General features: G+C 39.5%; 1 protein-coding gene across 2 annotated transcripts in view; it reads right to left on the minus strand.

Annotated features, from left to right (window-relative positions):
- The window catches only part of Rabgap1l (RAB GTPase activating protein 1 like), a 548268-nt gene that overhangs the window by 156962 nt on the left and 373768 nt on the right, over nucleotides 1-17538 (minus strand). For both annotated transcript variants that reach the window (XM_021197282.2, XM_021197283.1), the window contains exon 18: nucleotides 13359-13400. In XM_021197282.2, the coding sequence (XP_021052941.1) occupies nucleotides 13359-13400 (42 nt within the window). The remainder of the gene's footprint in view (nucleotides 1-13358; nucleotides 13401-17538) is intronic.

A 17538-nucleotide genomic window follows, 5' to 3' on the forward strand; every position in this document is an offset into this window, starting at 1 on the left:
AGGCCACACCTCCAGATGGTGCCACTCCCTGGTCCAAAAATATACAAACCATTACACTAGGCCAGATGCGTGAAGTGACTTCCTCAGCCCCTTTCTCTGGGACTGATGAACAGGTGTGGGAGCACTGCCTTTGTATCCTTTCAATATGGTCTAATCAGGCCTTCTATCTGCATCACCCAGAGAGAGCAAAAGCCTATCACATGTACCTACTGCTACTCCTGGTATCAGGGGCTGAATAGATCACTCTTCTTCACAGGGCCTCTAAGCTACTCTCCTCTTGGCTCCTCTTGGCCTCAGATTGTTAGCACCCTTCTTCCTCATATTTTTTCTACTGAAGTCACATGGCATTTGAGTTGGGCATAATTTTTATTTCATTTCTTTTCTTATTATCTATATCTGTCTATCAATCTATCATCTATCTATCTATCTATCTATCTATCTATCTATCTATCTATCTATTTTTGAGACAGGGACTCACTATGTAGCTCTGGTTGGCTTCGAACTCACTATGTGGAGAGACTGACCTCAAACTCAGAGAGAGATCCACCTCCCTCTGCTTTCAAGTGCAATTTAAAACCATGTGCTTTATTTCTTTCTCCATTCACTGAAGTTTGTGAAAGGCCAGGCCCAGAGCTGGGGTCTATGGTCTTTTCTTTAGCTGGGATACTCACCTGGCAAAACAGTTATGAGTGGTAAACACTCTGGCTGCAGTTGTGAAGGTCACAACTTGTCTTGTCTGCACTGGTTAGGCTGAAATTGCCTTTTAATTTCATGAAAGGAACCTGACTTTTGTAAATTCTGAACTTTCCCTCAATTGCTCAATTATCTCTTGTCCACGTCTGTGAAGTGTGGTATTTTCTGCTCATGTTAAGCATTCAGTTCTATCAGAAACTGGTTAAAGACACTTTGGTGAGTAATCCAGTGGTTTTCATTGCTGGCTACCACATAGCTCCAAGTCCCAGTCAGTTGTTCTTAACTAGATCTTTAATGTAATCTGTGGCTCTTTAATCTCAGGACTCTAAGCCTTGTAGACCATTCCATTGTTTCCAACACAGACATCCAAGTTACCTACTCTCCATGACTTTGAAGTAACTAAATGGAGCCTTGGAATGTCTCCACTGGAGGAAGTGACTGTATGGGGATAAAGCTGGTCATGAAAACTGAATAGTCAGTGCAGTAGAATATGACAGATTATAATTATTCTCTATGAAAATGTGTTCTTCCTGCTATACAGATTAGAACTGTAATAGGACATATGAATACTAAAGTAAAGACTATACTTCCCAGTTCCCCCACAGTTGTGTGGCCATCAACAAAACTTTGCCCAAGTAATGTAAATAAAAGTGTAATATTAATTTATTTGCTTAAACAGAAACTGCCTGTTCTCCACTACCTCTTCCTGTGAATGGGAAGTGGATGTGGGGATGACTTAGCTTTAACAAGCACATGAAGACAATGCCCTAGTGGGCTGTGGAAGAAAACCATTCATAGAGCTGGAGTCTGAAAGAGGGCAGGGAGCTGGTACAACCACTTTTTAGGCAAATTCTTTGCACTGGGCTCTAGGAGAGAGCATGCTATCTATTTAAACCACCTTTTTATAGTTCCTTTTTAATATACTTTTATATTTAAAATTTTATATTTAAAATAAAAAAATATACCTATTGCGGATGCCAGTGATTGGGCGGAGAAAGAGGGGAAGGTAGAGCTGAATGTTTTGGGAGAGAGAGGACTACAGAGGAGGAGGAAGAGCAAAGCGCAGCAGAAGCACGTGGCCTGGAGAAATCGCAAGTTCTAAGGGGTCTCCTATATGGGGAAGATGGTAGTGTAATGGTAGATCTGCCCAACCTAGGCGCACAGCATGTATTCATATTAATTGAGTTGTGTTTTCATTGTCTGGGCTTACTTGGGTTGGAGATTTACCACAACATAAACCTCTCAAAATTATAAATGCTAAAAATGGAGGATTTTATTCTAAATTTATTTAACTTTCTCCAAACTAAATTCTTACAGTCCAAGGAAAGCAAGAGCAGAGAAGCAGCAAGCCAGAGTTCTGGTTGCTATATTTCTAGTAAAATTCAAGCCTTTTCTCAACATGCACAAACCAAGTATCAGATAAATTTATGTTTCAGTTACATTTTCTCTGACTGGTTACACCATTGTGATGACAGCAATTGATTTTCCAAGTGAGTCATCAAATTGTCAACACCCTAGTGAACAAAATTAGTCTGTTTTGTGCTGAAAAGCAGTGCTAGCAATTCGCACAGATAAAGTGTCATGCGAACTTCTGGAGCAGTGACAGCCGCTGACAAAAGTCTTCTGAGAATGATGACGAGCTTACACACAGTGACGGGCGCAGGAAAGCCGGGAAAAGCCAAATGTGACTACAGCACCCACGCCATTCAAGAAGGACAGAGAAAGGACACTGGCTTAGCTTAACTTAGCTATCAAACATCACTCCAGCCAGTCAAAAGCAGAGAGTATTTTAATTTTATGATCCTTTATGACAGTGAGTTCAGCAGTCTGAATTCAATTATTTGTTCATATAATGAATGGCTTTTGGTTTCTCTATCTCTATCCTATTCAACCAGGGACTTTTTTTTTTTTTTAAAGGGACAATCTTAAACATATAACCTTTAAATAATTTCACTAGAAGCTTTCTTTTCACTGTCATATAAAAGCAATACTTGTGAAACAGGTTGATTTTACTACAGTCTCAGAATTTCCTGCTGTACAAGATGAAAATTTTGACTGAGAGTTACTAGGTGTATCATGTGAGACATAAAGTCTCTTTTTTAAATAGAGTATCTATAAGATTTAAAACATGTACACACACCATAGCTTAAGGTTGCAAACACTAGCTCCATAGGAAGACAGAATCAACTGTGGTTCTGCTGTATAACTTGCCTAGATGGACCGATGCCTTGAGTCAGTTGAGACCATACACTAACTCATAAAACTCCACTCCAACAGTACTAAGACTGCTAGAATCAAGGGCTATGCGAAAGGCACAAACACTGTCATTACACTTATATTAGGTACCTGAAAGAGTCAAGATCACAAGACTGGATACAGAATGGTGACTGGGAAGGCAGAGGAGTGAGACCTGCACAGCCCTGCTGGGGACAATGAAGAAGACTGGGAATAACTGCTAGTATTGTGTGGGAATGGGAATGCCGTCAAGTACAGAAACTGCACACATGAAAGTCATTAAAATGGTGAATCTTATATTGTATTAAATGTAAAATCAGAAAGATTATTCCAAAAGTGCTTGACACAGCATCTAGTACACTTCAGGTACTTATTAGGAGACAAGGGCCCTTGCTATTATTTATAACAACTGCATAAAAGGCATTTAGGTGCACCTCACAAACTGTAAATGCTGGAATGTTACACCATCATTACACAATTAGGACTTTTGTTAAAGACTGACAGTGATCAATAAGCTGTGATGACCCTCTTTAACTGTGTGGATTACTAGCATTACTTTTCAATAGGCAATAGACTAAGTGATGCAACCAACAATCTGATGATTCACTTTGAGAATCAATTGATATCACAATAGTACAAGTCAAATAAAATTATATAACAGAGGTCAGCTGTTTTTTGAATAACTTCAACATATTCATTCTCTCTCTCTCTCTCTCTCTCTCTCTCTCTCTCTCTCTCTCTCTCTCTCTCTCTCTTTCTGTGTCTGTGTGTGTCTAAATAAGATAGAGTAAGCATAGTGCATGTATGCATTAGAAAACTACAGCATACTAGTTACATTCAAACATGCTTTTAAATGGGATTTCTAGGTGGCTTACACACACTCATAACACCAATTCCAGGAGATCCAGTTCCATTTTCTGGATTCCATGGACAATGTATACATGCAGTGCCCAGACATATGTGTAGCCAAAGCACTCACACACATAAATAATTTTTTTTAAATCTAGTTTCAGATGAAAACGCACAAATTGACAGCAGCAGTATAAAGACCTCAGCACCTCACAGTAAAGGACCCAGCTAGGCCAGCTTCCCTAAGGACTTATTCTATTCTTATCTATTTTACTTGAATGAGTTTACAGAGTAGCAGTTTGCACATGTGGCTTTCATACTCCACGTGGTTGATGCTCTCCTCACTGTCTCCCCTCTTCCCTGCTGCACTCTTTGTCCCCGCTCACCCCGCTTCCACTTTGTTCTGCTGCTTTCTTCGTGTTCTCTCTGAAATCCTCTCTCTTACTTTCCCCACTCTAAGGGGCCCCTTTCTATTTCTTGGCCTCCACTGTCCTGAACACACATATCTAACAGATGGAGGCTAAGATTGTCATGTATGAGAGAACACAGTATTTGTCTTTCTGAATCTGGGTTCTCTGACTTAACACAGCATTTTCCAGTTCCATTAATTTTTCTAAAATTTTCATAACTCGTTTCCTTTAAGGCAGAATAAAACTCCATTGTATTTATAACATTTTCATAATCAATTATGTCCATGTGCATCTAGCCCAATTTCATCTCCTTGCTACAGTGAAGACAACCAGGATGAGCACATATCTCTGTAATAGGACATAGAGGCCTTGGAGCACATGCTCAGGGGTGGTACAGCTGGGTCATGTAATAGTTTTACTTTTAGTTGTTTTTTTTTTTTTTTAAGATTTATTTATTTCATGTATGTAAGTACACTGTCGCTGTCTTCAGACACACCAGAAGAGGGCATCGGATCCCATTACAGATGATTGTGAGCTATCATGGGTTGCTGGGAATTGAACTCAGGACCTCTGGAAGAGTAATCAGTACTCTGAGCCATCTCTCCAGCCCTATTTTTAGTTTTTGTGAGATGCCCTCACACTGATACCATAACAGCTACAACAGTGGACTATAGGTTACTATTTCCCCACATCCCCATGTTACTTGTTCCTGTTTTTTTTTTAAATATGAAATCTTTTTTTAAAAAAAGATTTATTTTATTTATTATATGTAAGTACACTGTAGCTGTCTTCAGACACTCCAGAAGAGGGCGTCAGATCTCGTTACTGATGGTTATGAGCCACCATGTGGTTGCTAGGATTTGAACTCCGGACCTTCGGAAGAGCAGTCGGGGGCTCTTACCCACTGAGCCATCTCACCAGCCAACTTGTTCCTGCTTTTTAAATATTTTATATTATTTTATGAATGTTTTGCTTGTATGTGTGTCTGTGCTGAATGTACATGCCTGTGGAAATCAGAAGAGGGAGTTGGATCCCCTGGAACTGGTTAAAGATGGCTATGAATCACAGTGTAGGTACTGGGAATTGAACCTGGATCTTCTGGAAGAGCAGCCACTGCTCTAACTACTGAGCCAGCTCTCTAGCCCTTCATTTGTTTTTCTTAATGATGGCCAATCTGAGATGAATGTTATCTCAAAGTAGTTTTAATTTTAATTTCTCTGATGGCTAGAGATGCTGAATATTTATACGCTATTTGAATGTCTTCTTTTGTGAACATTTGCATATTGTTATTCCTGTCTAAAAGTCTCTGTTTAGTTTAGTTACGATCTTTAAAAAAATCTTTCCTGGTATTCCCAGAATAAAGCTGGCAACCTGTCTTTAGGCTGCCAACCTTGCACCTATATTTATTTATTTATTTATCTATCTATCTATTTATTTATTTTTTGAGGCAATATTGCTAGGCAGCCCTGGTGGCCTGTAACTCACTATGGAGATCAGGTTGGAGTGAAGCTCTGCCCACCTCTGCCTCCTGAGTGCTGAGATTAAAGGAGTGTGGCACTGTGACTGGCCCACGAGTTCCCTAAAAGACAGGACAACTATAATTGTACACTCACCACCTTCTTCCACTACAACTACAACAACTTTACAACACCAGATCTTATCTCTTACCTCACCATACACTGCTAACCTAGGACTTGAGCAAAATAGGTCCTTTCAGAATGTCTGTTGAATACCTGAGCCAGCCTACTCTGACAGGCTTCTTGAAAGTGAGGCAGAGAAGACAGAACCAAGAACATAGGTGGGTAGTTGACCATGGAATGAATGCTGAACATATCCATACTAACAGGCAGAATGGTGCAAAGAAGTGGAAGATAAGGATGAAAGGTTGTTTAAGTAGGGGGTTGAAAGCTTGAATGACTTTATGCTGAGAATTTACTTTACTCACAAAAGTGGGGCAGGGAGCTTTGATTCTGTCTCTGCCAAATGATCTCATATTTCTTAAGGTACACTGAGATCAAATTAATTACTGGCTGCTTGAAACAAGGACATGCTTACTAAAAGCTCCCCTTGATTCCGGGCACTTATGACTGCCTAATGAGAAATAAGCAATGGAAGACTGCCTCAGTACACTTAAAGTAGAGGGCGTGCACTGTGGTGACGGCTCTCCCTGATTCAGATCCCTACTTCACAGCATCATTACTTCTGAAACAAAGTTACCTGAGAATTCTACACTAACTAGAAGCTCTATATGTATTTGTTGGTTTGTGTTTAGCATGGATCTATCATAAGACGGAGGGTACATTAGATTAAAATATAAAACACTTAAAATACAGAGAGGTTGAATCACTAGGGGAGACACAAACTAGAGGAGGCAACAGTGCTTGGTTAAACCATTTCCATGCATGCGTAGAGCCCTGCTGCCACCAGCAGGAGAGCAGCTGTTCCTTCAGCAAAGGAAAAATCATAATCAAAGAACCTGAGCTGCAAGCAAAAGCCACTGCAGCTTCCTCTCTAACCCAGGGCTTTCCAACCTAACTAAAACACTGAAGAAAATACAGCCAAATCTTCAATTTTTCTTATGCTACCATCTCTGAACACAGAAATAAGAACTCTGAATTCTAAAGTACTTCATCAAATGCCAAGGAGATGAAAAATTCACTGCCAGTTTTAGCATGTGCGCCTCTCCTAACACATATGGCATTCAAGTAAGGTTTTACAGTGCAGGTGAACATCTGCAACATGTTAGTCCTTCTCCAGGGCAGCAGGATGGGAAGTGGGAATTATCCTTTGGAAGGTCAAAGGAATAATCAACTCATCAGCCTGGAGCTAAACAACTCGCGCGCGCGCGCGCGCGCGCGCGCGTGTGTGTGTGTGTGTGTGTGTGTGTGTGTGTGTGTGTGTGTGTGTTGAGTCCCCGTACCTCTCACAAACAGCTCCTAATTCTGTAACTGTTGGTTCTCTAGTAAGTCCATTTCTTTATTTCTCCTTTGGCTATATAAAGACATTAACAGAGGACAGATTATGCCTTATTCTTGTATCCAGAATGTCCCTTCGAAAAGTATGCCAGGGGCTGAAGAGATGGCTTGGCAGCTAAAAGCATTGACTGCTCTTCCAGAGGTCCTGAGTTCAAATTCCAGAAACCACATGGTGGCTCACAACCATCTGTAGTGGGATCTGACGCCCTCTTCTGTGAGGCTGAAGACAGCTACAGTGTACTTATATATAATAAATAAATAAATCTTTAGAAAAAAAAAAAAGTGTATGCCAGAGGCCTGGTCCTCAGAGAGCAGTATCTTTTAAGAGATAGAACCTACTGGAATATTTAGGACACCAAGGATATGCTGCTGAAGCAGACTGGGGTCCTACTCCCTGTACTCTCCTTTGCTTCCCTGTTCTGATGCTAGCAGTTTTGCTGCTAGATGCTCTGGCTGTGATGTGGTGCTGCCTCACCACAGGCTCGAAAGCAACAGGACCAATCAGTTTTGGACTAGTACACATTAGGATCAAAACTAAATAGTTTCTCCTTAGAATCATCCCCAGTATTTGTTATAATGCCTGAAGGCTGTCTGTCAGAAAACTGTTTCTAAGAAGTAGGGTCATTGCCATTACTATATGATGGACAATGGGAGAAGCTTTGGGATTACTTTTCAGGAGAAATATGGACAACTTTGGAGGCTCTAGAGAGCTTAGAATGATGTAAGTGACTCAAGTGAGGACTTAGAAGACCAGAAACCTGATAGAAATGTGGGCAGCAAAGGCTACATCAAAAGGGAGTGGGGATTCTGTTGGAAATTAGGCAGAGACCACATTAGCTCCGCTTTGTCCATCCATACCCTCCTACTCTGTGGGATCGGGAGTAAGGCTATTGTGGTTTGGGTATGAAGTATCCCCACAAAAGGCTCATGTGGAAGCCTTCGTTTCATGTGGTGCAGCTAATCACTGAGAGACTGGAACACAATGGCGCTGTCCTAGTTAATGGATCAATCCATGATAGATTTACATATAACTTGAAGGTACTATTGGGACTGTCATCTGTGAGGGAACAGAAACATAGATCCATATGCTCACCCTCAGCAGTTAGAGCTCCCCTAAGCTTTTAGGGGTATCAACTCCAGCCAAACCAGAATTGTAGTACCAACACTGAGAAAAAAAAATTCAGAATTAGCCACTTTACAACTAAGCAGAGTGGGAGACTTATTAGAGGTATTTTAATATAGTCTTACACATGAGGGTCAGGAGGGAAAGAAGGGAAAATACAGTGGATAGCATGGTTGTGGGGCTTGCTGAAGAGGTGAAGAAAGCAAGTCATACTCAAATGTGAGTACAGGCTCCTCAAGAGACAGCCACAGTTAGTCAGTTTAGAATTAGTCATATCCAGCATTAGGTGGCTCTTACGTATATCTCAGAAAGCCTGCTAAGAAATCCTCCCTTTATTCTCTTTCGACAAGTGGCTCAGGAGACACCTTCACGGAGTTCTGGCAGGTTTACCGCTGGGAAGGGAGAAAGGCTGTAAGTACTGGTTACTGTGCTGGAATCCTTGCCACTTCTGCTGGTGGGGGCTCCAGCCGGACTCTGTGGGAGGGGCTTCTTCCCCTCCTGTCACCAAGACTTTCTACCTTGCCTCAGAGGGCTGTGGAAACTCTCAGCAGTGAGGCCTGCTGGAAAGAGTAGACTGGTTGGGGCTGTAGCCCTAGCTGGAGCCTTTTCTGTCTTTCCCTGCTTTCTGGCCATTCCTAGGTGAGACACCTTTGCCATGTGTTTAGGCCACCATTAAGTTGTAATTCACCTCCGTCTCAAAGCAATTATGTAACCAACCTTGGAGGAAATTTCTAAAAGTTTTTCTGAATTATTTTTTTACTTGTGGAGGGCAACTTGTATGTATGATACAGTAGGCTTATAGAGGTCACAGAACAACTTGCCAGAGTTGGTTCTTTCCTTCTACCATATGGTTCCCAGGGATCAAACTCAGGTCATCAAGCTTGGTGGCAATCAACTGTCTTGTCTGCCTAAATCCTGTCTTTTAAAAAATAATTCCTCTCAAATATTTACCACAAAAAGCTAGTTATTACCAAAGTAATGAAGAGTGTCCTTAAAGAGGGACCTTCAAGGTGACAAGGCGTTCAGACACTAATTCATCCATATTTACAGTGCCAACTGGGAGACAAACAGGGGAGGAGTAAAACTTTTTTTTTTTAATATGCAGTTCAGCTAGAAACAGAGCATATGTGTAAAGTAGTTTGGGGCAAGGAATGTGGAATTACTATAACATAAAAAAGCCAAGGGATATCTGTGTGCACAAGAGGATAGCTGTCCCAAGAGCATCTCAACACTCTACAGGACCATACTCTCTGTCACACGCTCACAGATGCAGATATAAAAATCTGATTCCAAGACCTGAGATAAGATCCAGGGTGCTTTGTACAGCCAATGAACCTAGGAACTTACTTCATACTTAGCTGAAAGGCCAGTCACAGTGTAAGTGGATCCAGGAATAGCATGGCAATATTCAAGCAAGGCTGGTTTTGCAGTCATTAAGCACGTAAGAACTATGGCATCGGGGGGCTTTCACTGAGATGTCAGAGGAAAGCCCAGGAGTCCGGGAAGTGTCCTGCAGGCACAGAATCTCTGTGGGAAGTCCCACAGAGGATGGAGATTGAAGCTTCGAGAGGCTGAAGCAGCAGTGGAGATTTCAGGAAGGCAGAGGGGATGCCAATGACCAGACATGCTAAGGGAGATTGTAGATGGAGAGCAAAGGCCAGCCTGAAGGGTCAGTGTTATGGCCCATCAGCAGGGCTGCAGGAGTGATGGTGCCTTTACTCACAGGTCCTCACAAGCCACAGTGTAGATCAACCAGACACAGATTTAAGCATTAGTGCAGGTTTTGCTTGGCTTTGGTATTACTTTGGGATGATTTCTTACTACTCTTATATTCCTGTCCCCAATTTATCTGGGAGGCATGTAACTTTTGTTGTGACTTTTTCTTTTTATGGAGCTGAGAGTTTGGGTTGCTATGTGTCTAAGGAGACTGTGAACGTGGATTTTCAAACAATGTTGAAGCAGCAAAGTGTTTGTAGACTCTTGAGGCTGAATTAGATACATCATTGGGTACATTTTTTGGAGATGACACTTGAAGTTAAATAGTCTGGCTCCAATGTCTATATCAGTGATTCTCAACATGTGGGCCACAACCCATTTGGGGGTCAAATGACCTTTTCACAAAAGGGGTTATTTATCAGGTATTCTTCATATCAGATATTTAATTATTATTAATAACAGTAGCATAATTCCAATTATGAAATAGCAACAAAAATAATTTTATGGTTGGGGGTCAAAACAACCATAACCTACTATAGTAAAGGGCCATAGTATTAGGAAGGTTGATAACCACTGATTTACATGATCTTAACTACAACATACATATGTGAGACCCTGTCTCAAACAAACATACACACAGAGAAACTAAACTAAACTAAACTAAACTAAACTAAACTAAAAGACCCTGGTGAGGATGAAGAGGGAAAGAAAACCCTAATACACCACTGGTTAGGAATGCCAACTAACACCGTCGTTCTGGTCAATGATATGACAAATTCTCACAAACTGAAAACAGAACTGCCCTACTTTCTAGCTGGACCACTGTTAAGTTCTATGTTCCTGAAGAAATCCAAGGCAGCACATCATGGACATGTACACATCTATGTTTACACTGACACTATTCACAACAGACAAGATAGAGAATCAGTCTTGGTGCTCACTAACAGACAATAAAGAAAATGGAATAAAGACACATGATGGACTTGTTGGCTGTAAAGAATGGATTTATGTCATTTTCAAGAAAATAAACAGAACTGAAGATCACTACACTAAGAAAAATCTGTCAAACCCAAAAAGATGAATATTGCATATTTTCTTCCATATGAAAAATAGTTGTTATAAGAAGAACATGAAAGAAAGGGGACTATTAGAGAGGGAGGGAACAGCAGTGTGGGGGAAGGGCAGCCAGCATAACTGGGTGAAGCATGGCCATATAACATAATTAAAGTACATTATACACGTGTATGAAAATATCACAAAATTCCTATGAGTATGTTCAATTAGGATGTGCTGGAAGTAAATAAAAATCAAAGCAATTACCTCGAGCTTTGTCATTACTGACATACAACTTTTCAGGCACCCTTGGGCTTCAGCCTCTTCCATTCTCACCCGGGCCTGTGGTTATGCTAGTTCACAGCACAAAAGATGCACGAGAAATCACTTCTAATACAGGGAAAGTATCTACTCAAAATTCAGTCAGGCTCAGAGCTACTGTAAAGTAGTCAGGTTTTAACTTTCTATATAAACATATATACATTCTCTTTTCTGACATGTAAGAAATGAGAACTCAATCAGTATTGTGTACGTTTGAATGCTCCTTCTGCCAGGTGGGTAACTAGATGGATGGTGTTCACTTTAATGTAGTCACACATATTCCATCTCTGTATAGAGTCAGTTTCAGGATTCATTCAGGGTGGTCACAAGCATAGGGCCCTACTTTACCAGTAGTTCCTATTTTATCATTTCTAACTACCCTAACCCTGCAATATGATGTTTTAAGGATGTTCATGTATCACTAAAGAAGACAACAGATGCCTTTCTACTCAGAGGCCAAAAAATGTCCTCTGCCAAGGCTATACCTGAGTTAAAATACTAAAATTAAAAATATTACAAACAAGTCAATGTGCTGCTTAAGGAAGCAATTAAATCAATAGCTGCAGTATCAAGCTGGTACGCAGTAAAGGCCTTATGTCCAGAGCGATAGCATTGTGTTGTATAAAGAACTAAACATTAGTAAATGAGCTACCAAACATAAGAAAAGACTTTTTGGAAAATTCATAATGCCTGAGGGCAAAAAAGAGAAAAAAGAAGCTATAGCAAAAGGCAGAACTTTGTTGGACTTACTTGTACATGCTTATGATTTGATGATAGTTTTAGTCTCAAACACGTAAGATGTTTTCCCTAACTAGTCACTATTAAGCTTTATTCTAGCCTTCTTGAGAGGGTATGTGATAAAGTTTAGATTTATTTTAATATCAGAAAGTAATCAAAGATTCACAATTCTATGAAAGAACTGAGTAAGTATATTTCTACCATTTTATGAAAACAGTTTAAGTCAGGGCTGGAGAGATGGCTCCAGTATTAAGAGCACCTGCTCCAGTCGGGAGGACCAGAGGGCATGACTGTAATAATAAAATGACAGCTAATGTTACTTAGGTAGTAAATGCCTAGACAGTTACTTAGAAATTTCATGGATATTATTAATTATAATATCATAAATTAATTTTATTATTTTCTTGAAACTAAAGTTCTAAGTACTTAATTTACCAAAGGTCACTAAATAAGGCTGAAAGTAAAACTGGTTCTGTCCTGATTAAAGTTTGTGATTAAACCACAATCTTATTGGGGAAAAGAAAGGTAATTTTGATCTTCTCTGGGTTATTTTTTTAATCAGCTTTGTAGTGAATATCTTACTGTTACTAGACTGTTAGGGCTTATATTGATATATTGATATAAAATTAAGCAAGGTGATTATAATAATTGAATTCTAGTGTCATATATTTCCAGCCATCAGGAGAAAGAATGGGAAATTGGGATATAGTAGTTTCTTTTTTAGTATATTATAGAAGTTTTTAAATAGTTCAATTATAGGTTTAGGTACCTCCAGAGATGTTATTATGATTAGAAGTATTTTTAGAAAAAAAAGTGGCTTCATCTTGACAGAAAATAGGTTTAACTTGCCTCAGATTACCTAGCTCGTATGAATGAAAGCATCTTTTATGTTTATGGAATAAGTGCTAGCAAGATTAAACAAACTTTAAGAAAAACAAACACCAAATAAATGATAATTTAAAAAATATGCCAGGGAAAGGATCAGACTTTCTCAGAAATGTCATCTTTCTCTGTGCCAGCGGGCTAGTTCAGCATGACAGCTGTGCAGCCCTGATGCCCTGAGTTCAATCTTTGAATCCCACAGTGAAAGGAGAGAACTGATTCCTGAGAGATGTCCTCTGACTTCCACGTGCAAATAAAAATTTTACAGAGGCTAAAATGAGTCACAGGCTCTACATGGAATGATTCCAGTAACAAGAAAAAGAGGTAAAATATTTTGGTAAGTTAAGATAAAAACAGACATACCTTTAGAAGAGCCAAAGCTACATGAAAGATTATATTCAAACCCTGAAACAGAAAAAAGATAAATAAATGAATAAAGTGAACATCACTAGTATCAGATCTCCTATCACTATTTTATTAAACATTTTATCATGATGTTATACATTTTTTTAAAGATTTATTTATTTATTATGAGTACACTGTCACTGTCTTAAGACACACCAGAAGAGAGCATCAGATTTCATTACAGATGGTTGTGAGCCACCATGTGGTTGCTGAGAATTGAACTCAGGACCTCTGGAAGAGCAGTCATTACTCTTAACCAATGAGCCATCTCTCCAGCCCAGATGTCATACATTATTAACAAAATTCTCTAATTCTCTCATTTTTACTTACTATAACATCATGGTTGAATGTGAAATATTTGTGAAGGCCTAGCTGATGGTGGTGTTTTAGGAGACACTGGGGCCTGCTGCCCACAGGGCCTACCTGGTAGATGCAAGAGAGAGCTGACGGTTATAGGTCAGCTTCACTTTCAGAGATCTTTCTTCACCTGCTGAAAGTGAGCAGGAGGCTTGTGCTCCTGCTGCCACAGATGTGGTTCCCACATCCTGACCATGATGACATCACCCCTTTAACTAGTGAGCTAAAGTAAGTCCTTCTTCCCTTAGCTTGCTTCTAGTAGGTATTCTGTCGTAGTAATACCAACAAAATAGTAATTAAAACTTTTCTGACATATTTATTAAAATGCAATGTTCTATTTAATCCATGCAATTTTTTTTACTGTCTTTTAATAAAGTATTTATCCTCTATCCATTTGTGGATTATTTCTCTATGTCTAAGGCTTGCAAACATGAAGTTCCTTGTCCAAGAAGGAAAAGGGATGGTGATGTTCAAAATTATTGGCTGAGTTTTCTAATCCTACTCTGGGTTTCTGGGTAATGTGGATATCTTGAGATATAGAATCTTATGTGCTCAAGATAACAATCACAAATGATGTCTCCAAAGACTGTGCTGGTTTCTTTCCCTGCAAATTCTCCTATGTGAGAATGGCCTTTCAGTTGATACATCTGATAAGCTCAGGCTCAACTGATACGCCCTCTTCACAGGGTCTGCCTGTCTTCCAGATGTGAACTACAGGATATCAAGTATATTCTACAAAAGGTTTCTGATTTCTTTCTCAAAAATCATAAGTGATGTTTAGGAAAAGGTACCTAGTGTCTTGTAATGATTTGTGAAGCAACGTTTTACAACCAGGCACCAAAATTGCAAAAGAATGATGGGAAATATGAATGATAAACACAAAATATTTGGCTGATTAGAATATAAACTATAAATCAAATATTTTGGTTGACTTGCTTGGTAAACTACAAAATCAGAAGTAAGTACAACCAGGATCAGAGACAAAATAAATGGACATTATCATCCCAGGAAGGAAAGACTATTTTAGACTTTTTTTTAAAAATGTGGGTTAAAATTACAATTGTTTTCCCAATCTGCATTTGTCATCTTAACTCAACTAGCTGCTGACTATCTGCCAAAGTTTCTATGCCAGAATTTAAAAAACAAACAAAGACCCATCTAAGGCCATGTACCCCATGATAGCAGCTAGGTAGAATGAAATCTCACAACTGAGTGCTTACCAACTTGCCATCAGAATAAATTCAACATCTATCTGTTCTTGTTTATTCAATAAGTCTCTCTCACGTCTCTCTAGTTCCCTCAAATGCGTTAATACTTAGGTACCTTCCCTTAAGTTAGTCCCCACTCCTCTCCTTCCCAAATCCTCTCATGGTTTCATGGGAAACACCACTGCATATTCAGTCACCGTGCATGTTAGTTACAGCATCACTGTAAAACAGCCCCTACCTCTGTTTTTAACACAATAAGGAAACCTTACTGATTCTCATAATTCTATGGAGGTGTCAGAGTATGAACATGACTAGCCCAAGCTTGTGTACCTGTAGAGTAGCAGGACTAGACCACCTCCAGCCTAAGCCTCAGAGGTATAGTCTATGACTGTTCTTCAAAGAGCGCAGGAATACACACAGTGCATGCTTTCTTAGTGTTATACTAGCCATCCTAATTGTTTTGTTTTTTGTTTTTTTGTTTGTTTGTTTTCCAGACAGAGTTTCTCTGTATAGCCCTGGCTGTCCTGGAACTCAGTTTGTAGACCAGGTTGACCTTGAACTCAGAAATCTGCCTGCTTCTGCCTCCCAAGTGCTGGGATTAAAGGCGTGCACCACCACGCCCAGCCTAATTTTTTGTAGTTGACTCTTTTCCCTATGTATTCAACTAGAATTCTTCATAGAATTGCTTTCATATTATGGTAAAAACACCTTTTCTTGAATTGTATTAAAAACAAACGTTGAAGCAACAAGGCAATGAAAATATAAGACCAGAGAAATATAAATAAAAACTTATTTAAAAAACTTTTACAATATAAATAAAAATCTCCAAATAGCCAAAATAGCTCAAAAAACAAAAATAATACCTGGGGTGCATAGTGAGGGGTGGGAGGGGAGAGTCATTTCTGAAATGCCTCCACTGTTCAGGAAGAGGTTATTTCTAGCAATGTATTAATAGGTGTTAACTGTCTGAAAATACCTCTCACCTTCAGAAACTCAGCTTTTGCCCAACCAAGTTAATACCATGCTTTGACAGCATTTACATTTGGGCTCAACCTGTTTTCACTTTACCTGCCTTTATAATGGGACTAATCTTACTATGCTTCGGATACTATCTGTAATCAAGTTTCCAAACTGAACTGAACTATGCCTCCTCTCTTTTGTGACTCTTCCATTCCCCTGACTCAGAATGAAGGATGGCTGTGAGCATTATTATAACGACTCACTGGAAGCAGTGGCTTGAGAGCAAACTTGAAAAATGAATGTCCACTGTAACTGTTAAAAGCAGCATGTGGATACACGTGGGTAACATCTGTTTGAGGTTCTGAGCACTATTCTAGGTCAGAAGAGGTCAGCAAAGTAATTTCTTCCCTTGTAAAACTCTGGTAAGAAATACTGAGACAAAAGATTCATCATTTATTTCTTATATTGTGTTTTATGTGCTATTCAATAAACAAGAAAAAGGGATTATTAAACAAAAGCAAATAACTATGTTGTTATGGCTACCTGCTACTTTCAATATTAAGTCTACCTACTATGTTTAAGTATAAGAGCAAAATAATAAATAATAAACAAGAGTATATAAGCCAGGTGTAGTGGCATATACCTTTAGTTCCAGCTAAAGGATATCTATTAGTATCTGTGAGTTCAAGGCCAACCCAGAGCTTTGTGAGACTGCCTTGAAACAAAACAAACAAATGAGTATATATATATATATATATATATATATATATATATATATATATGAATTAGTATTTAAATGTGCCAAGATCTGGGTTAATTACATTAAAAGCATATCTTATTTTGTTTGTTTGGGTGATTGGCTGGGTTGTTTTTTGTTTGTTGGTTTGGTTTGGTTTGGGTTTGGGTTTTTCTTTCTTTTTTTTTTTTTTTTTTGGTTTTTTCGAGACAGGGTTTCTCTGTATAGCCCTGGCTGTCCTGGAGCTCACTTTGTAGACTAGGCTGGCCTCGAACTTAATCCGCCTGCCTCTGCCTCCCGAGTGCTGGGATTAAAGGTGTGCACCACCATGCCCGGCCGGTTTTGGTTTTTCAAGACACGGTTTCTCTGTGTAGCCCTGGCTGTCCAGGAACTCACTCTGTAGGCCAGGCTGGCCTTGAACTCAGAGATCCACCTGCCTCTGTCTCCCAAGTGTTTGCATTAAAGGCATGCACCAATACTGTCTGGCATATCCTTATTCCTCATTCTTCATACATCAACCCTAAACTTTCACTAAAAGAAATTATAATTTCCAGGATGAGCTAGGAATAAGTAGTACATCTACCAGAAATCAGAGGCTGAGGCAGGAAGGTCCAAGCCACCCTGAGTTACACAATGAAGCTTACTTCAAAATTCAAAAAACAGCTTTACAGAAATCCATGTGGATTTTCTAGGGCTGCCCAGTTCAAGCTACAGATCATGGATGTTAATTTAAGGAGCACAGTTGTAAAAGTCATCTTCTAAAGCACTAAGTCAGAGAAGGTGGCTCAGAAACGTCATGAGGTACAGCACACATCGCAAAGGACCCTGTGCTTTACTGGTGTGTGCGTGTGTGTGTGTGTGTGTGTGTGTGTGTGTG

The sequence above is a fragment of the Mus pahari genome, chromosome 5 (genome assembly GCF_900095145.1).
Source record: "Mus pahari chromosome 5, PAHARI_EIJ_v1.1, whole genome shotgun sequence".
NCBI classification, from domain to species: domain Eukaryota; kingdom Metazoa; phylum Chordata; class Mammalia; order Rodentia; family Muridae; genus Mus; species Mus pahari.